The sequence below is a fragment of the Pelobates fuscus genome, chromosome 2, assembly GCF_036172605.1.
Source record: "Pelobates fuscus isolate aPelFus1 chromosome 2, aPelFus1.pri, whole genome shotgun sequence".
NCBI classification, from domain to species: Eukaryota; Metazoa; Chordata; class Amphibia; order Anura; family Pelobatidae; genus Pelobates; species Pelobates fuscus.
Window position 1 is genome coordinate 182,970,466 of NC_086318.1, and position 24,633 is coordinate 182,995,098.

The 24,633-nt window shown below is 41.0% G+C and overlaps 1 protein-coding gene across 1 annotated transcript in view; it reads left to right on the forward strand.

Annotated features, from left to right (window-relative positions):
- The window catches only part of CD109 (CD109 molecule), a 188,010-nt gene that overhangs the window by 105,004 nt on the left and 58,373 nt on the right, over positions 1 to 24,633 (forward strand). The window contains exons 14-20 of the mRNA XM_063442994.1: positions 911 to 1,105; positions 1,253 to 1,405; positions 2,273 to 2,344; positions 3,675 to 3,765; positions 4,293 to 4,407; positions 10,253 to 10,370; positions 23,495 to 23,608. Coding sequence (XP_063299064.1) covers positions 911 to 1,105; positions 1,253 to 1,405; positions 2,273 to 2,344; positions 3,675 to 3,765; positions 4,293 to 4,407; positions 10,253 to 10,370; positions 23,495 to 23,608 — 858 coding nt within the window. The remainder of the gene's footprint in view (positions 1 to 910; positions 1,106 to 1,252; positions 1,406 to 2,272; positions 2,345 to 3,674; positions 3,766 to 4,292; positions 4,408 to 10,252; positions 10,371 to 23,494; positions 23,609 to 24,633) is intronic.

Consider the following 24,633-nt stretch of genomic DNA (forward strand, 5'->3'; position numbering starts at 1 on the left):
CCATCCAGTCCTTCCTCTGTAGCCTCGCGAGATCACCTTGCATCATTTAGTACTGGTCTCCATCGTTTATGCACAAGAGTTAGTCACTGCCAGTAATTCGAAGATGGTGGTGTCTGTAAGGAGGATTGGACACCACAAAGAAGAAAGAAAATAATTTGTGATTTCTAATTACTTTACAGGGACTATTATGAGTTTTATAGTGTGAAAGAGGGGATCATAAAAAAGGTTTTAACTGTGACAGGATCACTTTAAGGAAACATTTCTTTACGCATTTTTTAAGAACTAGAATGCTCAGGAAACAAATAAAAATAGATTTAAACATGTAGAAGCAGATTAGATCAAGTTTATTTTTGCTGACAGAGCCGCTTTACTCAGGGTTATCCACTAAAATGAGACAGTGAAGTGGATATCAAATTTAAGGCGATAAACAGGAAGTAGATCAACTGGAAATATAACTGTCTTAGGGAATTTACTGATTAAAATGTTTGGGATTTAAATTTGAGATTTACATTGAATTTAATTTAAATTTAATTTTTATTTTAGTGAAAAAACATGAAAACATTTTCAGAAGAGGTAAAGTGACTTGTATCTTCTTTTTTAATATTATATTAAAGCATATTACAGCAATACTACAATACTACAGTTTTGCTTTTCAAATTCTGAAATAAACATTAGAATTAACAACATGGTTTTGCTTGCAATTATATCATATTTGTGACATGACATATTTTTTTAACTATGTATCCTTTAAATAATCTTTGTGGTAGTTGAAAACACTAAAAGCTTATGGAAATCCATGAATATACGATAATGATAATAAAAAAAAAATATGAATCCCAGCATAGAAATGCCGTTCTCTGATAAATATGTTACCAACTGTTTAAATTTCTCTACCATTTTGACAATACAGGTTATGTCAAGAGGACAAATTGTGTCAGTAGGAAAGGAAGACATACTGACACATACTGACACAATGACAATAACATTGAATCCTGAAATCTCATGGACACCAGAGGCATGTTTAATTGTATATCATATTTCAGATAATGGCACTCTTATTAATGATGAATTAAGTCTTTCTATCCAACCCATCTTTAAAAACAAGGTAATATATTTTAATAAACTTGTAAGTATCTGATTACTGTATTTTCTTATCCAGCATCTTTACATTCTATTGTTATGATTAACTTTACAATGTGTAAACCTCTTATATGTAGTAATGTTATATCTAAGTTAATTTCTATGTTTCTAGATCTCAGTGTCGTGGAGCAAATTGCAAACAAGACCATCTGATAAAATTTCTCTCACTGTCAATGTTACTGATCCCGGTTCTCTTGTTGGACTTTCAGTTGTAGACAAAAGTGTTAAGCTGCTTGGTGATAGACAAGAAATTACTATTAAACGCGTGAGTAGAAAACTGGTGCAAAATAAAAGTAGTGGACTGTTCATCCATATTTTTTTTTATATATTATGTAAATCTGAGAAATATACAAAGAAAACAGCATTAATCCTGAGAGTTTATACTTTAGAATTATGTCTGTGTCTGTAGTTCAGAACTTGTGCATTCTATATCATTGTGGGCTGGACTTGCCCTTGAGTGTTCAATAAACTTACTATATCAACCTTCAGCTTACATGTTTCTTTTTCTCATGGTATTCTAAGTGTATTCACAAACTGAATTCAGGGAAATGATATATCCTGATAAAAGTTGGAGGTGAGTTCCGTCTAGCTTCATAGTTTGGGACAGCTATCCGTTTATTTAAAATTCACATAGGCTGAGTCCCTGGTCCTGAAGGTGTTGTAAGTCTTAAATAGATATATATGATACTTTGATCCTAGAATTGAATATCTGTCTTATGTAGTCTCAGTAAGAAAATGCATTTAACACCCAGCTTTATTGTTGCTTCACACAAGGCAACACCTTACATATCGTATCATAATATACTTTTAAGATACATTTTAATGTGTTAGGATATGTAAAGAAAAAAATCATAATGAAAAGCAGAGGAAGCACAGCAAGATGCCTTTGTGAACATAGACACAAATTGCAGTATTCTTGTAAGAGTAAAGATAGGATGGAACTACACAGCAATCCCTACTAATGTGTGAGAGCTCAGAAAGGCATCCTTTCCCCTAAGAAATAGGGCAGACTCAAAAAAACCTTGCATAATAATAATTATTCATTCATACATGTTTATTCTGCATGACTTTGTATTAAATAATGAAGGCGGGTATATTTATATGTTCCTGTGACATTTTGTCTTATTTTTAGGTGACAGAGGAACTTCATGGATACAGCACAACCTATGAGGGACAGATCCGTCATCCCTCTGACGTCTTTGAGGTGAAAGAATTAGTAAATAATTAGTTAGATTCATGTTAGTATACATTATCAATAATAATCATCATAATAATAATAATAATAATAAAAAAAATAGTATACATAAAGTGCCAACATATTTAGCATTGATGTTTATTGTGTTGGCCACTTTGCTTTGACTTTTCAATTACACAGGTGTGAAAGACAGTAGCCTCTTTATAACAGGAGGATTAAAACTAGTTCCCAAATTCTTTGTTTCCTTCGTTGTATGGGATGAGGCATTCTGCATTACATTAATTAGTTTTTAGTAACAAAGTAACAATGCACATCATTAGAACAAGCAGTTGAAACTAGAGTCCAACAAATACAAAAAATAATGTGGTGAATAATGTGTCAGCTCACCTGACTTAAGCAGCCCATATCTCTGTTCCAGACTACATAATGTCAGTTCTGTGCAAATATTACATCTGTCGTCAGTTTACACAGCATACTTGCAAAAGATATAACGTAGCAGGACTGCAAGGGGAAGCTTCAGTGTCCCTCCATGTACTCCTCACACCTCCCTGTAGTAAAAAATATATATTTTTTTAAACAAATCCCCTCCCACCGTCCTCTCCTCTCTCATGAATCCAATGTAGAGCATACACATGCATTCTGAGTCAGTGAAAGAATTTAATTAAATGGTTTCTATTTGATTGGAACACGGGGAGGGAGGCTGTGACGTTTGCCTGGGCATGGAATCTAGTGAGGGGAGTTTCACCCGGTGCTGGATTCCAGGAAGGGTTACAACTTATTTGAAAAGGTTTTTAAGCTCACATTACTCAGAGCCCACAAATCCTGGGATTGAGTACCTGTTGCCTAATTCAGGGTTGGCAAAATCTCAAATGGATCCCTTCTGGAACTGAGAATCACATAGGACCGAAACTATGCTAAGTAAATAATGCAGATTTATTTTCCAAAATATGGTTAAACCAAATTCATAAAACAAATGTAATTAAAAGCATAAAAAAAGTCCTTGTAATCCAAAGCCAATATGCGTTTCCCTCAATTGAGCTTCCTCAGTTGGCTGTGTCACTTTTGTCACATTCGTACTTTGCATCTATTGTCTAGGTTTTTGATGATGCCTTCATACAAGGCAAGACGTCTAACATTTACAACACTTTAAAAACGCTTTAAAATTAATATCAATGTACTGTACTGTAAACATTTTTATTACAGCATATCTTAAGGCTTTATTGCTATGTAATGTCAAGATTAATTCTGTTGACTAATTTATTTAAATACATATATATATATAAATATATATATATATATATATATATATATATTCATCTAATATTTTATGTTTCCATAGAAATGCAACATTGGAGTGCTCACAGACGTTAATCTTCAGTTCAGTGACTACATGTATAATACTGATATGGACTTCGAAGTCCTGTTATTTGGTACAGTTTTATTTATTTTTTTATATTTGATTTGTTTGTATGATAATGCAAATCTGCCAGTAGTATTTAGTTATAAATTAAGAAATGATTAATATAAATATTCTGCATATTAAACATATTTGCGGAGAGGTTAGGTATATTTCCATTTTCAGATGTGGAACTTTTACTAAACTCATTGTCCTGAGAAGAAATATTCTCTTCCAATTCTTATGGGAGAAGTATAAAGGCAATAACAGGCAAAAGAGGAGAAGGGACAACCGCCACAGTAGAAATGCTTGACAAAAATGGGATATGACAATACACAACGGGGAGTGGGTAATTTGAATGGAAGTATATAGCCACTTCACAACCACTGACTGTGGCTACATGTCAATACCCCCACAAAGACATGTATGTACTGTCCTGAAACAAATCGTTTTCTGTCATTTATAGGTACAATATAAAAGCATTATTATGTATTATTATGTATTATATGTTTTCCATTTTTTTTTTTTTGTAGCTAAATGCATAGTTTTCAATATTTTCAGATGACTATATATTGGAGGAAAAAACATCATTAAGCACTAGAGATCCTGAACTTGGTGGCCCTCCTGTTAGATCACATTTTCCAGAGACATGGATTTGGAAACATATTGATACTGGGTAAAAGTGAACATTGTATTTTCTAATGTCCTTATTATTTATTTTATTATTATTGCATTAAAAAAAATAATAATAATAATAATACTGTGGCCAAACTGACTGACTACAAATTGTGTTTTGGTTTTACAAGCTAGAGTAAACCAACATTGTCATTCATTAGTCTGAATGCTGATGTTACAAATGGGTCAATGCCATACTCTTTTATACAGACTATAAAATTTGGGCATTAAATGTAACATTTATTGGTCTCCAGCTCTTTGAAAACTAAGCTAAATTAAAGGAACACTATAGGGTCAGGAGCACAGACATGTATTCCAGACCTTATAGTGTTAAAAACACCACCTAGTCCCACAGACCCCCCTAAACATAGTAAAATCTTACCTTTAATTGAGTCTGCTGCTGCTGGCTTTGACCCTGATCTGTCTTTTTGGCTGACATCATCAGAAGTCATGAAATCAGCAAATCACATAGGAAAGTTTTGGACTGGCTGAGCTTGTCAAGGAACAAGCCAAACACTGCCCTGGCCAATCATCATCTCTTCATTGAGATGGTTTGAATCAATACATCACTATGAGGAAAGTTCAGTGTCTCTATGCAAAGGGTGGATACACTGAATGTCAGTGCTGCACACTGTGCAACACTGCTGCCAGTAGCAGCCCTTGTAGCCATCTGACGAGTGGCCACTGGAGGTGTCCCTAGGTTGTAATGTAAACACTGCATTTTCTCTAATAAGACAGTGTTTACTGCAAAAGGCCTGAAGGGATTGATAATACTCACTAGAACAAATACATTAAGCTGTAGTTGTTCTGGTTACCATTGTCCCTTTAATTAACAATATGACTTACATGCTACATCAGCTAAAAATAAATTATATGATACGCAAAGTTATAAAGCGGGCAAACTTCCCTCAGCCACACTGCGTGAGAGGAATTTGCAAACCAAAATACTCTACTTCATCTCTGATACAGGACAGAAAATCACAAAACCACAGGACATCTGTAACGAGTTCGACAATTTATTTAGTACTCTATATAGCTTAAATAGGGATATATCCATACATCAACCAACTGCGACAGAAATAGACCAATTTATATCATGTATTACCTTACCTAGTTTATCACAGGTTCAATGTGAGCAATTAGAAGCCCACATCACATCAGCAGAAATTGAAGAAATCTTAAAATCTCTTCCCAGATGGCCACATTTATTAAAAACACTAGAGCAAGCATGTCAAACTTGCGGCCTGTGGGCCGCATGCGGCCCACAAGGACCAGCTTTGCGGCCCGGCGAGCCGTGAGTACATGCTGGTGTGAAAGCAGAGTAGGCACCTGCTTTCCCCACATTGCAGGTGCCTACTCTGCTAACACTTACCCGGCTGTGGAGGAGGGCCAGCGAGGGACCTCAGCGTTCCTGCTCCTCACCCCTCGCGCGCGCCATCTGTAGTGAAGACGGGCACCGGAATATGACGTCATCACTAAACCGCGCGAGGGAGCAGTGAGGAGCAGATAGAAGGACCACAGGGAGATGCCCCACATCAGCTCCAAAAGGTAGGGAGCAATAAAGAACAGTATGTGTGTGCAAGAATGTGTAAGTGTGTGAGGGTGTATGTTAGTGTCTGTCAGTGTGTGTCTGTCTGTCAGTGAGTATGTGTGTCTTTCTGTGTGTGTGTCTGTCTGTCAGTGAGCTCTGTGTGTGTCTGTCAGCAAGTATGTGTGTGTCTGTCAGTAAATATGTGTGTGTGTCTGTTAGTGAGTATGTGTTTGTGTCTGTCAGTGTGTGTGTGTGTGTGTGTCAGTGTGTCTGTATGTGTGTGTGTCTGTCAGTGAGTATGTGTGTGTGTGTGTGTCTGTCTGTGAGTATGTGTGTGTCTGTGTGTGTCTGTCTGTCAGTGAGTATGTGTGTATGTGTATCTGTGTCAGTGAGTGTGTGTCTGTGTGTATGTTTGTCTGTCAGCAAGTATGTGTGTGTCTGTCAGTGAGTATGTGTGTGTCTGTCAGTGTGTCTGTATGTGTGTGTCTATCTGTCAGTGAGTATGTGTGTGTGTCTGTGTGTGTCTGTCAGTGAGTATGTGTGTGTGTCTGTTAGTGTGTTTCTATCAGTGAGTATGCATGTGTCTGTCAGTGAGTGTATGTGTGTCAGTCTGTGTGTGTGTGTGTGTGTGTGTGTCAGTGAATATGTGTGTGTCAGTGGGAGGATCAGATTTGGCACAGGGTGGTAGAGGGAGGTTCTGTGGTTTAGTAGAGGGGGGACTGGAATTTAGTAGAGGGGTGATGTTTTTTTGTTATTTATACTGTACTGTTTAAAATAAACCTATATTTCTATGAAAATGTAAGGTATTTTTTTTTGTGGCCCACATAAACTTAAACCTTGTTTATGTGGCCCATGCCAGACTTTGAGTTTGACATGCTTGCACTAGAGAAACACAAAATCAGCATCATTAAGGTGTAATAAATTCACTATTTAACTCACTGCTGAGATTTTTGGCAGACTGCCAGCATAGGTTCCCACACTTCACTAAACACAACTGCATAGCCCGTGGCTCTCTACTTCATGTGCAATACATTCAGCAGTAAATAAAGCTCTGGTCACATTACAAGATAAAAAAGAACCTGACAGAACCAGTTCAGAAGCCAATATAGGATAGTTATCGAGGGGTAAATTAACAATGTCTTGTCACCCTACAAGTCCAGTTAACCACTAACTGAGTCACAGTTCTATTCCAATCCAGGCAATGTAATATATAATATAAACAATATTTCTCTGCTGGAACTCGGTCTTTATCTGCCAATGCTAGAGTGGAAACAATACAATGGTATTGAAAAACACCATGTTGAGGAATAGACCACAATAGAGTAGCAAATAAGCTATGAACACGGAAGCAAGTAAGGAGCAGCTTATCGGTGTGGTAGCGTGTTTTCCTGAGTGTGCCAGTAAATATGCTGCCTTCAATCTGGGCCGGACTGGGGATACAAAGCAGCCCTGGAAAAAAAAACCTATGCCTAAAAAAAAGTCATTGCGCCATATATTGCCGTATGTAATATGTAAGGCAATGTCTTGCCACCCTAGATGGTTGAGTAATATATATATATATATATATTTATATTGCTTTTTCTAATATATAATATTGGTCCTTTTAGAGTAAAACGTTTAATTATACTTTAAGCATACTCACATGCAGTGTTTACATTGCTTCCTAGTGACACCTCTAGTGACAGTCACTCAGACAGTCACTAGAGGTGCTTCCTGTGTCAGTGCTGCACAGCGTGATTGCACAGTGTGCAGCACCTACTATCAGGGTCTTTGCAGCCAAATCTATGGCAGAGCATTGGATTGGCTCAGATCATCATGCTTGATGATCTCAGCCATAGAGGCAGGGTCAGTCGAGGGGAGACCAGCACAGCGTGGGGAGAAAAAAAAAAGGTGAGTAAAAACACTTTTAAAATACACACAGATACACCACAGATGGCACAGACACACACAATGACACAGACACACACACACAATGACACAGACACACACAATGACACAGGCACACACAATGACACAGACACACACACAATGACACAGACACACACACCATGACACAGACACACACACTATGACACAGATACACACACCATGACACATACACACACACACTCACACTGAAAGAATTACCTGTGGGTAACCGGCTGGGTGGGCTTGTGGCCGCAGGGGGAGGTCTGCTGGCGGCCGCTGGCTGGGGAAGTGTCTGCTGGCGGCCGCTGGCTGGAGAAGGGTCTGCTGGCGGCCGCTGGCTGGGGGAGGTCTGCTGGCGGCCGCTGGCTGGGGAAGGGTCTGCTGGCGGCCGCTGGCTGGGGAAGGGTCTGCTGGCGGCCGCTGGCTGGGGGAGGTCTGCTGGCGGCCGCTGGCTGTGGGAGGTCTGCTGGCGGCCGCTGGCTGGGGAAGGGTCTGCTGGCGGCCGCTGGTTGGGGGAGGTCTGCTGGCAGCCGCAGGGGGAGCAGGTTGTTCTGTCTCTGCTCCCCCGCCCTCGCGTGCAGCTTAATGAGACCGGGGCCGAATATGACATCATATTCCGGCCCCGGTCACATTTAAGCTGCGCGCGAGGGAAGGGGAGCAGAGACAGAACAGCCTGCTTCCCCTGCGGCCGCCAGCAGACCTCCCCCAGCCAGTGGCTGCCAGCAGACCCAGCTGTCTGCCCGGCCCCAGGTGCCGACGGCCCACCGGGAAATTTCCCGGTATCCCGGTGGGCCAGTCCGGCCCTGCCTTCAATGTGTAAACACTGAGACCACAGTGTCTATGTGTTTCATCAGAAATGGACTTTATCAAGACTCATTTCATTACAACAGAGGCTTGCTTGTAGTGTCCAAGTGGGACACTTCTTATTAGCAGTGGTAGTAAGTGTTGCAAATAAGCATTACAAATGTAAAAATCATGCACAGCAGAACATTCACATGAAATCAACATTAAAAATTTATACATAAAAAAAATAATCTTGTGTCACTTCTGTTTTATCGGAATCATTGCATTGCAGCACTTAAATTAAGTAGGATAACTTGTTTTAAGGTATTCATGTCTAATTACATAGGTGAAATAACTGAATTATGCAATATATGCACACAAATGATGGATTGTAGTAAATTGTGGAAGTCCGTATTTTATTGCATTACTTCAGTCTTCTATTGGGTGTGTTGTCAATTGAACTTAAAGGAACACTGTAGGCACCTAGACCATTTCAGATCATTAAAGTGGTATGGGTGCACTGCCCCTGTTTTTAGAACTGCAATAATTTGCTTTTGTGGGGTAACTACACCTTTAGTGGCTGTCTACGCTATTCATGAGGACATTCAACACCACCCGAAACCCCATAGGAAAACATTATATAATGCTTTCTTAAGGGGAAATTTGGACCCAGGTAAGTGACAGAAGGGTTTTTTAAACTCTTCTACACCGCGGGGGAAAGACGGGAGATGGTCACTATAGGGAGCTATAGTTCCAGGAAAACAACTCTGTATTCCTGGCACTTTAGTTTCCTTTTAACACGTGTAAGTAATGATTGCCTATTGATTGCTTGTATTTTTTTTCTCTGTGTGTGTCATTTTATGGGGATTCCTATAGCTTGAGAAAGACACCTTGTGAAACGAAACGTTGCAAACCCCTATGTCTTAATAAACTCTGCTTTTGATCATCCGGTTGTGTGCCCAGACATTTGTCACAAACAATTAGCATTACAGGCTTGCAACTTTTCTTTGGGTTGGTCTGCCGTCTTTGTACAGCACAAATTATATGATTTACATCGCTGGCCCCCTTCTATCCCACCCACATAATGCTTGGGGTTATGCACTCACTCTGTTAATATACCCATTTAAACATAAACTCATACATATTTGTTCACACTACATGCACGCATACATATACATGAATAAATGTTTGTATTGACCTGAGAATTGTGGATTCCGTAGTGCTTTACAATATTATGAGAGGGGGGATTTAACGATAAATAGGACAATTACAAAAAACTTACAGGAACGATAGTTTGAAGAGGACCCTGCTCAATCGAGTTTACATTCTATAGGAGGTGGGGTGTAAAACACAATAGGACAATAATCTACATGCCAGTTTTAAAAGGAGTTTTTTTTTTTTTTTTCACTAGACGGTGGTGTTATAGTGAATTGATAAGTCGTATGTAAAGTAATAATTTAGCAATAGTATTTCTCTTCTATTTTATCCTTTACCAATTTCCTTTCTCAATTCACCAACATTTACTTGTTATAGTTTTACTCAGGTATTGTGCTGATATTTTAAATATATAAATTATTTACCATCATAGTTTAATAACTATCTTATTTTTAATTGAATTTTACAGATCTAGAACAGATTTTACTTTAAACGTCGACGTGCCAGATACCATCACATCTTGGATTACTAATGCCTTTGTGATTTCTGAGAATTTAGGGTTTGGAATATTGTCAACCCCTGTGCAGGTAATGGGCATGTACACTTATCCCAGGCATTAGAGGCATGTATAAATGTAAGCAATATTTGAATGAATATCCACCTTAGGTTAGCTTGTAAGGAAATATAAAAAGGAAAACTGTCGTAATGGTTTATTTAAAAGATTATTTGAGTTACAACATCAGTGGGTACTATTTTGTAATACATACATTTAAAGGGACTCTATAGTCAACATATAAAAGGAAGAAAGACAGGTCCCCCAGCCTTCCTTCTTCCTTTTATATGAACTTTCATTTAATAAAAATAATTTTCGAGGTGTTTTTATATTAAAAACTTACCTCCGTTCCAGCGCCGAGCTCCCAGCCATGCCACGCCCCCTTTTTCGTCAAAATGACGAAATCGCGGGGCCCAATAGGACGCTTCTCTGAGAGAAGCGTCATCGCGATGTGGTGCGCATGCGCGGCTTTGCACTGCACCAATCGCGTTCTTCATAGAGCGGCATTGACAGCCGCCCTATGAAGAAATTCAGCGCTTTACCGCGCATGTGCGCGGAATGCGCGTTCGCGAGCTGAGCTGTCTGACTGACAGCTCAGCTCGCTTTCTAAAACTATCAATAAGGAGGGGGACCTACTGTCCCCCCCCGGCCCCCACCCCTGAGCAGTGGGTGGGGGCCCTAAAACTAAAAGTAAGGGTGGGGGCCCTAAAATTCACAATAGGGGGGGACCTACTGTCCCCCCCCAGCCCCCACCCCTGACCGGCGGGTGGGGGCCCTAAAATTATCAATAAGGGGGGGGACCTACTGTGTCCCCCCCGGCCCCCACCCCTGTGCGTTGGGTGGGGGCCCTAAAATTCACAATAGGGGGGGCCTACTGTCCCCCCTCGGCCCCCACCCCTGAGCGGCGGGTGGGGGCCCTAAAATTATCAATAAGGGGGGGACCTATTGTCCCCCCCGGCCCCCACCCCTGAGCGGCGGGTGGGGGACCTAAAATTCACAATAAGGGGAGGGGACCTATTGTCCCCCCAGCCCCCACCCCTGAGCGGTGGGTGGGGGCCCTAAATACAAAGGGGGGGACCCTAGTTAACCCTTCCCCCCAAAAAAAAAAAAAATTATCTCCCTACCTACCCCCCTCACCCTAAAAATAATGAGGGGGGGACCTTTAACTAAAAACCTGTAAAAAAAAAAAAATGAGATAAAAACAACTTACCATTCGATGTTTTCTTTCTTCTAAAATCTTCTTTCTTCAGCCCCAAAAAAAGGCCAAATAAAAAGCCATAATAACCGACGCAATAAAAAAGAAAAAAAAAAAAAAACCCGAGCGCAAAAAAAATAATCCATCTTCACCCATGGAGGGCTCCGCGCAGACTGAGCTCCGCAGGGCGGGGGAAAGCTTATAAAGCCTTGCCCCGCCCTGCAATTAGGCTAAGAACACTCTGATTGGTGGGTTTAAGCCAATCAGAGTGCTCTTTGTCATTTTACAAGCGTGGGAAAGTTCTTTGGAATTTTCCCACGCTTGTAAAATGACACAGAGCACTGTGATTGGATGGCTTGAAATCCATCCAATCACAGTGCTCTGTGTCATTTTACAAGCGTGGGAAAATTCCAAAGAACTTTGTCTTGAAATCCATCCAATCACAGTGCTCTCTGTCATTTTACAAGCGTGGGAAAATGCCAAAGAACTTTCCCACGCTTGTAAAATGACAAAGAGCACTCTGATTGGCTTAAACCCACCAATCAGAGTGTTCTTAGCCTAATTGCAGGGCGGGGCAAGGCTTTATAAGCCTTCCCCCGCCCTGCAGAGCTCAGTCTGCGTGGAGCCCTCCATGGGTGAAGATGGATTATTTTTTTTGCGCTCGGGTTTTTTTTTTATTTATTGCGTCGGTTATTATGGCTTTTTATTTGCCCTTTTTTGGGGCTGAAGAAAGAAGATTTTAGAAGAAAGAAAACATCGAATGGTTTTTATCTAATTTTTTTTTTTTACAGGTTTTTAGTTAAAGGTCCCCCCTCATTATTTTTAGGGTGAGGGGGGTAGGTAGGGAGATTTTTTTTTTGGGGGGAAGGGTTAACTAGGGTCCCCCACGTCCCCCCCTTTGTATTTAGGGCCCCCACCCACCGCTCAGGGGTGGGGGCCGGGGGGACAATAGGTCCCCCCCTTATTGATAATTTTAGGGCCCCCACCCGCCGCACAGGGGTGGGGGCCGGGGGGGGACAGTAGGTCCCCCCTTATTGATAATTTTAGGGCCCCCACCCGCCGTTCAGGGGTGGGGGCCAGGGGGGGGACAGTAGGTCCCCCCCTTATTGTGAATTTTAGGGCCCCCACCCGCCGCTCAGGGGTGGGGGCCGGGGGGGACAGTAGGTCCCCCCCCTTATTGTGAATTTTAGGGCCCCCACCCGCCGCACAGGGGTGGGGGCCGGGGGGGACAGTAGGTCCCCCCCTTATTGATAATTTTAGGGCCCCCACCCGCCGCTCAGGAGTGGGGGCCGGGGGGGACAGTAGGTCCCCCCCTTATTGTGAATTTTAGGGCCCCCACCCGCCGCTCAGGGGTGGGGGCCGGGGGGGACAGTAGGTCCCCCCCTTATTGTGAATTTTAGGGCCCCCACCCGCCGCACAGGGGTGGGGGCCGGGGGGGACAGTAGGTCCCCCCCTTATTGATAATTTTAGGGCCCCCACCCGCCGCTCAGGGGTGGGGGACGGGGGGGGGGGACGGTAGGTCCCCCCCCCTTATTGTGAATTTTAGGGCCCCCACCCGCCGCTCAGGGGTGGGGGCCGGGGGGGACAGTAGGTCCCCCCCCTTATTGTGAATTTTAGGGCCCCCACCCGCTGCTCAGGGGTGGGGGCCGGGGGGGACAGTAGGTTCCCCCCCTTGTTGTGAATTTTAAGGCCCCCACCCGCCGCACTGGGGTGGGGGCCGGGGGGGGACAGTAGGTCCCCCCCTTATTGATAATTTTAGGGCCCCCACCCGCCGCACAGGGGTGGGGGCCGGGGGGCAGTAGGTCCCCCCTTATTTTTAATTTTAGGGCCCCCACCCGCCGCACAGGGGTTGGGGCCAGGGGGGGCAGTAGGTCCCCCCCCTTATTTTTAATTTTAGGGCCCCCACCCGCCGCACAGGGGTGGGGGCCGGGGGGGACAATAGGCCCCCCCCTTATTGATAATTTTAGGGCCCCCACCCGCCGCACAGGGGTGGGGGACAGGGGGGGAGGAGAGTAGGTCCCCCCCCCCTTCAACCACTATTGTGGACAGAAAGCGTCCCTGTGGGTTCGGGCTTCAGCTGTCAGCTGAAGCCACGCCCACAGCAGTGCTGACAGCCTCAGCACACAAAGCGCGTTCACAGTGCTTTGTGTGCTGATAGCCCGTCTGAAGTATTCACCCAGAATGCATCAGACATGAGGCCTTTTTAGGGCCTCTGAACTCGGAAGTCCCTCTGGTGGCCGTCTGATTGACTGCAACAAGAGGTGTTCCAAGCTTCCAATGTAAACACTGCATTTTCTCAGAAAATACAGTGCTTACAATAAAAAGGCTGCAGGGAGCTGTAGCACTCACCTGAACAACCTCATTAAGCTGAAGTTGTTCAGGTGACTATAGTGTCCCTTTAAGTAAATACCTTCTCTTGGCATAGCTATGCTCCATGGGGGCAGCCATCCTACTCTTCTCTTGAGACTGATATGTGTTGGTGGCATGGATCTAGTTCTTGCAATTGACCTGCAATTCATGATCTGTTTGACTTTGTGGAGTAACTGGGATGTTGCTATCCTCCTTGTCTATTCTCCTGATGTCATATGTATATGCTCTCTACATCTCCTATTTGGTCTTCTGGCACTTCATCTTTTTCACTCCTGATCATCTTCTCTCTTTTTGCTTCTTTCAGCCCACGTTTATCTAGTATGGGACACTCCAGTTTACTTGCTGTATATCCTAATTAGGTTAATCAGTGAGTCAATGTCATTCTTTTGGTAGCATGCAGTGGTCTTCTTCTGTTTAGTAGTCACTTGGTCTTGGTGTTATGTAATGTTTATTTATTCCAGATGGGTTCCTGTACTGTTCAGCCTCAGTTCTGGATGAGTCTTAGGTGGAAATGCTGTTACACTGCATAAGTACCATAGATGCTTCTTTGGTAAACAGGGTATTTATTTTCTCAGTCTCTGCTTCTCTGGTGTATCTGCTCAGCTGCTTATGGTGTATCTGCTTCTCTGGTGTATCTGCTCTTGTGTATCTGCTCAGCTACCTTAGCTGTTTCTGTTCTGGCACTAAGTAGCCAGTCTCTATCCTTGATCTTTCCTCCTCTGTGAAGGTGATCCAGCTTACTAAATTCCTTATGTGATACCTTTATCTTGGCTTCTGATCTTGGTCTCCATGGTGGTCATTGCTTATCTTTCAGCCTGACCAAGTAGTCAAGCTTTTAGATGACTAATGTTCTTATATATATGAACGTGTTGGTCCCTGTGATGGTATTGGTTGGGGTTGTACATAATGCCTCATTAACTGCTGCTAGCAGTTTCCCTGTGACCTTTGGTAGTATTGTCTAGCTTTTCTCTGATCTTTTATTTCTATATTGCTATATCTGCAATTATGCCATTTTTGGGAACAGTCGAAGGTTGGCAACCCTCTGTAGGTATAGGCAAGTATGGAAGTTTCTTACCGCACATGGCTCATGTGTGATCTCTTGTGTAGTCCATTTTATTCCAATTGTGACACTAATTTCCTCTTGATGATGTTCAATTGTTGTGTCTCTATCTGTTTCATTGTTAATGTAAATGACAACCTGTTATTCATCCACATATAGTTCCCAAGCATCTAATGTGGCCTTTTTTAATGTCCAAACCAGCATGCCTCTATTGGTTCATGTCACACTCATATTATTAAGAAAGGCATGTACATATATTTAGGTATCCCCGATACACAGAATATTAGGGATACAGCTGTCAAAGAGAAAAATCACAACATAATGTAACACAGTACAGTATAGTAATGTATTGTGCAATTAGAGATGTACTCACAAGCTGCTTCTGAATAATATCACCTTAAGGTGCCTCCCCTTAGGTTTCTGGGGGAGAAATCCAGCCTGGATATCCAAGTATGGCTATAGACTCTCAACTAATTATGTTCTCCAGGACACATGTTGGTGTTTAAAAAACTGCTTTTATTTTGCCAGTGCAGTGTATTAAAACATACAACAAAGTAAGGTAAAATAAAAAATAAAAAATACTGGATCTCTGTAGGAGGTCCCAACTGATTTATTTTGGATTGTCTTAGAAGCAGTATGTAGTGGTCCCCCAATTTTCGTAGATCCCTTATTCTGATGTAATTTGTGTTGACAGAGAGACTATGCGCCGTTAATTCATTGGGCCTTAAGAACCCGTAGAACGCTATGTACATTGCCGTTTTGATTACGCAGTTAGTACTAGGTTCATATGGGCTGGAATCTAACAGATCTGATAAATCCTTAAATTTATTCCCGTCAATTGTTTGTCTTTTGGCTGTTGGAGGGCCGTCTGTGCGAAGTATACCTTTCAGGACGTTTTTCAGGAGATAGGATGACATGAAAGGTTTGTGGCAGGGAAATAAGTTGAGTAAGTGGCGCTGTAGGCCTGTGAGGTAAAGTTTGATGGTGTTATGTGCCAGCTTAAGGTGTAGGTGGCAGTGAGCGGTGAAAGCAACTATCGTGTCGATGGAAAAGGTATTGGTGATGTGGTGTTCGGAAGTGAACCTGGAGAAAATAGTAAGTACTCTATCGTAGGACTTCTTGGTGTTGTCTGACAGAGCAGATTTTGCCAACGTTAGTGCGTGTTGTTTCAGCCGTATCAGTCCATTATCAGGTCCTGAAATGTGGGGGTCGGCTCGGGTTTGATGGCCGCCGTGGGGTGTTGTTCGAAAAAGGCCTGAAAGTTGGAGCAAGAGAGAGCGTCAGCTGCAATATTTTACTGACCCGGTATGTGCATGCAAACCAAGTGGAAGTTGTGAGTTGCTGCCAGCCACGTGAGTCTGCTCATGAGTCTCATGATGACTAGGGATGCGGATCTGCCTTTGTTTATGATCTCGCATGTGGCTTCATGTCGGATAGGCATTTAACTGCTTTGCCCTCCCACAACGAACCCCAAGTGTGTGCGGCTGCCACTATTGGGTAAAGTTCAAAAAGCAAGGATGTGGTATTAAATGCCTGTAATGTTGAGGTTTCGGATGGCCATGAGTCATGGAACCAATGGTTGTTGTATATGGCCGCAAACCCTGTGTGGGCTGCTGCATCGGTCCATATGACCGGGGAATCTACGTCGAATGGGGGTATGAACATTGACCTCCCATTCCAGGAGGAAAGAAATCTGCCCATCAGTAAGTCTGCTTTGGTGTTATCATCGATGTGAATGTGAGTATTGTCGTGGGGGGTCTCCGTTAGGAGGTGTAGCAAGCGTGAAATGAATGCCCGACCATGTGGTATAATGCGGATCGCAAAGTTTAGTGAGCCCAGGAGAGACTGTAGCTCTTTGCGGGAGCAATTGTTTTTCCTCATGAACCATGTGATATCGGTAGTGATGCGGTTAATTTTCTCGTCTGGTAGACTCGCCACCATAGATGTGGAATCGAGATGGATCCCTAAGAAGGTTAGGGCTGTAGAGGGACCTATTGTCTTTTCCCTTGATAGAAGGACTCCTAGTGTGGAGAAAAGTGCAGCAGTTTTATCTATGCTGTGGGGAGTACAGTTAGGTTCCTCTACCGTGAGGAAGTCATCCAGGCAGTGTATTGCTACTGGGCAACCACACACATTTAGAAGTAGCCAGCACAGTGTTTCGGCGAACGTGTCAGTCAGTTTGGGACTGTTTTTGGCCCCAAACGTCAAACGCGTGGCAAAGTAGTACTGGCCCTTCCATTTGACTCTGTGTAAATGCCACAATTACCTGCTTTCAAGATTTCCCCCATTGCGTTATCCACTGTGGCATACTGTAGTGAAAATTCACTGGATGGTATTAATGAATTAATGCTAGGAACCACAGATGAATGAGGCGCTGATAGGTCAATGACCATACGTTTTTTATTGTTAAATTTCCCAGTTGCAATGCCAATTGGGTTGGTTCTTAAACTAGCGTATGGGGGGGGGGGGGTGTAAATGGGCCTATCATGAACCCATGGTTGATCTCTGCTGTGAGCAGTGCGTCGGTGGTGACAGGGTCTAGTATGGCTGATTTCAGGTTCCTACATTCTAGGGTGCCCCCCGGGGTTGTCACTAGCCCAGTGTGGAATCCTACCGTGAACCCTGTGGTAAGGAACTCGACCAAGTGAGGGGATGGGTGGTTGGAGAGATAATAGGTGAGGTTGCTAACATTAATTTCCGTGAGTCATTGTCTAGGGAAAAGCCTATTAGGGCACATGGTCTTTGCGTGTGCCCTAAAGCAAAGGGAACAGACATGCAACAAACAACAAGCGCTGAAGCTACAGCCTCCCGCATTGAAGTTATTGCATATCTGTGCTTTACCGAGGAAGACAATGGGTCTGCTCAATTTGTCCTTGATCACCCTGTCTGGTTTGGGGGTGGGCTCTGCATGGCTAGTGGAGGGTTGACTCAGTTCAGAGGGGCACAAATTGGTGGAATGTGCAGTTGATGTGCAAATGGCACAAGACGGAGGCTTGAGCCCGGCGAAGTGGCGGCAGAACAGTTCCGTGTCTAGTTGGCTCTAGTCTGAGCGTATATTAAACTGAATCAGCGCTGCCGCCACCTTCGCCGAGAATGACCTTTGATAATCATAGAAAGCGTAGCCTCCGTACTTGTTGCCTAGGTCCACCAATTTGTGGAGGTAAAGGTCCAGCTCCTCTCTGCGTTGAGGGAAGACAGAAAGTGACGGTGGCAACGAGCTGGCGGAAGCACAGCAACTGCCCGAAATTACTCGTGGTCCTAGTGCAGGACCTGACTGCGGCTGGCTGAATGCCGTCGGGAAGGGGGATACTCCGTTCGTCGGGATGGTGCTGGCTGCGTGCAATAGGAGTTTCCTTGTAGATTTGAGGTTGCTGCTGGACCGGAACCGGAAATGGACGCAGTGGAGTCTGGGTCAATCAGGGCCCTGATTAGAGGTAGGTCTGGGTATAAATAGGCTGGTTAACCCCTCCCACAACTACAGGCTCCACCTTAACATATATATATATATATATATATATATATATATATATACTTAATTATCGCAGATTCCATGTCTGTGATTCTTTTTTTGAGTGTCCCCAGCTATTATTATTATGTTATTATTTATATAGCGCCATCAAATTCCACAGCGCTTGACAATGGATGGACGAACGGACATGTAGTTGTAACCAGACAAGTTGGACACACAGGAACAGAGGGGTTGAGGGCCCTGCTCAATGAGCTTACATGCTAGAGGGAGTGGGGTAAAGTGACACAAAAGGTAAAAGGATAGTATTAGACTAGTGACAGCTGCAAGAGAGAAATCAGTTGGGACCTACTAACAGTTTAATTGATACGCTTTTATGAAGAACTGGGTTCTTAATGATTTTTTGAAGGAGTGGAGACTGGGTGAGCATCTAACAGAGGAGGGAAGCGAGTTTCACAGTCTTGAAGGCTTCATGCGTGTGTCTAATAGGTCAGCCTTACACACCTGCCGCATGTCCAGCAGGAGATTTTTTATATCTCTCTTTGTTGCCGGTGAGGAAACTTCATCAGACTCTGTCTCATTAGAAGGGTTCCCCACAGAAGGTGAGGCTGGGGTGAAGCCTCCTCTCGATATCCCTCAGAGGCTTCTTCATTGCTGAGCGGTTCAGGCGCCATCTTGGGGGGAGCCGGCGGATAAGGATTTTAAAAAGATCTGGCACTTTTGCAGCCTCTGGGTAGCACAATTTTCTGTTCTTTCGCCCCATATTGTCATCTGTGTGCGGGGCACTGGTTACACAGTTTTCTGGAGCAATTAGGTCGGTTTAGTCAATTTTGTTCTTCGGTTAGTTTATTTTTAATATTATTATGAAGCTCCTGGATTCTAACTTTAAGTTGTCTTTTGGTCTTTCCTACATATTGTTTGCCACACGGACACTGCAGTAAATAAACTACATGATTTATGTGGCAACCAATATCTGATTTAATAGAGAACTCTTCCTCTGTCATTATACTGTGGAACTTATTCCTGGTATATGCTTTGGTAAATGCCTTACACAAATTACATTGCCCAAAGCCTATATAAGTTGTATTCTGAGTTTTCCCCTTTTTCTCTTTATCAAAGTAACTTGGGGCAAATTTATTTTTAATTTTTTTAAATTTCTTTTATATATCAAGGGTGGATTTTCAGGTATATCTTGACTTAATATATTATCCTGGCATAAGATGGGCCAGTATTTTTGCAAAATTTTATGTATTTGTTTATGATTCAGATTATATTCCATGATAAAAGCATATTCAAACTCTTTTGTTTTTTCATTGGCCTTTTAAGAGTGCATTTCTATCTTTTTTTAAAGTTATTTTTATTTCATTTTCTATAAAAAATTTATCACAATCCTTTTTAATCAACGTATCCTTAATAATATTTGCCTGTATTTTGAAATCCTAATAAATTGGATCTGTTTCTTCCAACTCTAGTCATTTGGCTTTTAGCAATTCCTTTTAACCAGGGTACGTAATGACAGCATACATTATGGACAAAACTGTTTCCTTTGGTTTCTAAAATGAAAAAAAACATTTGGAAACAACTTCCTTACCCCTACTAGAGAGGATTACATCCCCCAAAAATAGTGCTTTTCTTCCATTCAGGAGTAAATTTCATATAAAATTAGTTGTGATTCAAGTAATATACACATTCACTAAAATCTTTTTCTGTCCTCTTCCAAATAATAGGAATTTCATCCATAAACCTTCGCCATAGGACCAAGCTCTTCCACCAACCATGCCTCGACCCAATTGTTAACTCCTCCCACCTTCTCATGTAGATGTTGGCATAGCTGGAGGCAAACTTGGTACCCATGGTGATTTTCCGTGGTTTGCTTGAGATATTTTGTTATCCCTACAAATGCAACAGGCCACTGGTTTTATTCCTACATAATGTTTTATTACAGTACATAGAGAAGAGGCATTTAAGGTTGCCCAACTATAATTTTGTTTCCATTAGATTTTTTCTAAATCCTTTAATATAGCTGTTGTATCTTTGATATACGATGTTGCACTGAGTTTATGCCACTTACAATCAGGCAGCCCAGGGGGCAGTTATGGATTTGTGGATTTCTGGCAAACAATAAAACTGTAAGAACCGGATGTGTGTTATAAAGAAATTGAAAATTTTTTCAAGAAATAATATTTTGTGCAACTGCGTTGAAGAAATTTTCCATTTTTTTTCTTGAAAAAACAAACAAAAAAACAAACAGGTGTTCACATTTGGAAAAATCCGGTAACATGGTAAATAGGGATTTAAATGATATACAGTTAGATAATACATTGAAATAAAATTTAAACAGTAAACAATTTTTCTCTTTTAAATTATTAGCAGAGAGAAGAGACATTATAATTAAAGAAGCAGATGGGGTAGTAATTATGATTAGAGATTATTATTTAGGTGAAGCTCTTAAAACATTAGAGGATAGATATACATATATTGAATTGGGGAATAATACAACAAGTAAATTCAATAAAGCATTGGAAATGTCTTTTTTTCAAAAATGCAGTTAAACAAAATATTACTTCTGAAAAGAAAATGTATTTCTTTATAACACACGTCCAGTTTTTCCAATTTTTTATTTTTTTTTCAAAAATCCACAAAGTTTATTTTCTGCAGTGTTTGTGTGGCAAACAATGTTTAGGAAAGACCAAAAGACAGCTTAAAGTTAGAATCCAGCAGCATTTTAATAATATTAAAAGAAACTAACCACACACAATTCATGTCCCAGCTTTAATATGAAAAACGTTCTCTTTTGTGAGCATATAGATCATATAGAAACTTATTGGAGAGGGGGAGATAGGGAAAGGAGATAAAATCAGAGAGAAACATTCTAGATCCAAAGATTGGACATTTTGGAACCAAAGGGATTAAATGCTGATATCAATATAGTTTGTCCCTTATTAGGAATAGATGATGCATCATACTTTGTATGGGGTTGGTACAACATACTGCAAATAAGTTTAAGATTCTAAACATTGTCACATGATGAAAATGTATGGGGATACAAAATAGTTTTGTTACACCAACATAACAATATTATATCACATGTTACGAAAGGAAAAAGTATATATATTTTATAAATACATATACAGTATATACAGTATAATATGACGTATTATGGGTCAACTGTTTATAATCATACTGACATCAATGAATAAATGTTAGATCTGTATATTAATTTTTGTTAAATTCAGTTACTGTAAATCAATTTATGTAAATTGTTTAATTTCATTTACAAGTGTCAAAGGTTTTTTTTTTTTTAGCTCAGTCACTTTAAATAAATATGCAATCAAGTCACTTTATTTTAACATCATAAATGCACATTAGTCTTTAAATTTATCAGCTCAGTAACTTTAAGAAAAGTTTCATGCATTATTGGATTGTAATGTCACTGTTACAATTTATTGGTGTCACTTTAAGATAAAATAGTTCTAACTAAATGAAAAGATCTGTTCAAATATATTGAAAATAGCTAACTAAATAAAAGGATCTTATGATTGGGGATTTTGTTGCACAGAAATTGTTCTAACTAAATGAAAAGATAACATTTCAACTCTTAACAGTCAACCTGATTTTTCCAATTCTACTATGGTCTAAATTGTGCAACATTGTTGGTAAAGGGACACTATAGTCACCACAACAACTTCAGTTTAATGTAGTTGTTCTGGTGAGTATAATCATTGCCTTCAGGCATTTTCATGCAAACACTACCTTTTCACAGAAAAGGTAGTGTTTACATTGCCCGCAACTACAAGTGGTCACTCCTCAGATGGGCACTTTAGATGCTTCCTGGGGCAGTGCTGCGCAGTAGGCAGCACTGCCGTTCAGCTTCTCCATGCTCTGCATTGATTCAATGCATCTCTATGAAGAAGTGCTGATTGGCCAAAATTGGTGTTTGGCCCTGCCCCCATCCCGCCTCCCTTCCCGCCTCCTTGCCGGTTTTAGCCAATCCCTATGGGAAAGCATTGGATTCCCTAAAAATCGGCAATTCTGATGATGTCATCAAGGAGGCAGATCGGGTGCGGGGCCAGTGCCAGTAGACCCGCGCGGCACTGAAAATAAGGTAAGTTTTAATTCCTTTTAAGGTTTCTGAGGTGGGGGCAAGCCACCTAAATGATGGGTTTAACATTATAGGGTCAGGAATATATATTTGTGTTCCTGACCCTATAGTGTTCCTTTAATGAACTCAGTAAGGTAATCTTCTAAATGTATAAATTTTGAAAGATTTGTTTTTAATAAAAAAAAGAAAAGCAAAGAATTTTGTAGTAAGGTTAAATAGCTTAAAGGGACATTCCAGACCCCCAAAGCAGTTTAGCTTGCTGAAATGCTTCATGTATAAAGAGTGTGTCCTCTTTTTCATTTTACAAAAAGTTCAAATTTCAATAGAAATTGGCACTTTTATGAATGAACTTGGTTACACCCACCTGACTTTCAAGTAGACATCCGGTACTGTTCCTTTCTGGTTTGGATAGCCTAGTAGAGCTAAACTCAAGAGGTAGGCAATAGCTCAGAGCACCTACTTTGCAAAAGAGTTCTCGTTCAGCTGAGAATAATTAGACAGCCACAGATGTTCTGGGTAGGAGTTTGAAAACTAGGGGTGGCACAGGCTTCAGTCATGAGATCTATTTTCACTGGAGGTCTATATACTTAACAGCTATTTTCTTATTTGGGCAATGGAGTATTCCTTTAACTTAAAAAAGTGTTCAACATTTCAGGTCAGTAATAAGACTTTTTCTCAGGAATCCATGTTGACACGACTATAATATAAACATTTGATAGACCATCTATATTTATTTTACTTTTTAAAATTAATTTAATGATTCATTCACTTGTCATAATTTTTTGTTCGTGAAGAATATACAGCCAAAAAGGCAATTATCTTATATTAACATAACCATCTTGGAGGACCAATTATCTCAAGAAACTTTAAATGTGTCACTTTGATGTTTTTGAGTTTTATAATTCGTATAGCTAACGCCAAATATTCAGTTTGTATCATTTAGAATTATTTCCTATGTCTTTCAGCTGGAAACCTTTCAACCATTTTTCATTTTCCTAAATCTGCCTACTTATGTTATCAGGGGAGAACAATTTGCTTTGGAAGTACTTGTGTTTAACTATTTAAAAGAAGACAGTGAGGTAAACTATTCTTTGTTTGTGAGTGTGACTTTCTCAAATCTGAAAATGTTTCACCTTGAAAATGTCAAATATTGTATTAAACACCATGGTGTGTATTTTAAAGACATTCTTTAATAAACAATGCTTCTTCAAAAGGTGTTAAAAAAAAAAAAAGATCAGTTGTTATAACATCCACATTAGTCAGTATTCCAGGGGTCATTGCAGTTGTTGTTATGACTGAAGGGTTCTGAATGGATGTGCATCAAGCTTAATTTTGAAACCCAACAATTGGTAGAGTCCTCTTTGTCACAGCACCTAGCCATTGCCATTCTAGATAAATGGCACTGAGTTATCTTTCCCTGCTGGCTCACATAGCCATGATTTGGGACTCACAGTGCAAAAAATAAATAAAAAGAAATACAAACACTCTTACTCACTCAAGGGTTTAAAATGATGAGCACTTCAGCTAGCATGGGAATGTATATTAAGAGCCTCTATTATTATTATTTATTATTATTGCCATATATACAAAGCGCCAACAGATTCTGTAGCGCTTCACAATATAAGAGGGGGGATTTAACTATAAATAGAACAATTACAAGAAAACTTACAGGAACGATAGGTTGAAGAGGACCCTGCTCAAACGAGCTTACGGTCTGTAGGATTATATTCTAGTTGGTAGTGATGACTTATAAAAATCAAATAAAACAAAAACAACAGGTGATATGTTTTAGCCCTCCACACAAGTGTGGAAACATAAATGCCGTTGTGATATCAAGAAAAGTGAATATTTTAGTTCCCTTAATGCTATAAGTCTTGGTTAATCAAGAAGGTGAACTAGAAAGGGCATTGTTGTCACTTAAGAGTCAATCAAATTTCCTGTAATTTCAAAAACTGTGCGTATTGCTTGCCCCTTTTAACAATGTTGCTTTTGTTTTGTTATATTACATTGTTCCTTGTCCAATGTAGTATTTGGTGGTCAAACAGAACATTTTAGAAGAGTGCCAAAGGCAGCTCAATGTGGCTGTTTCCAATTTTGACCATAA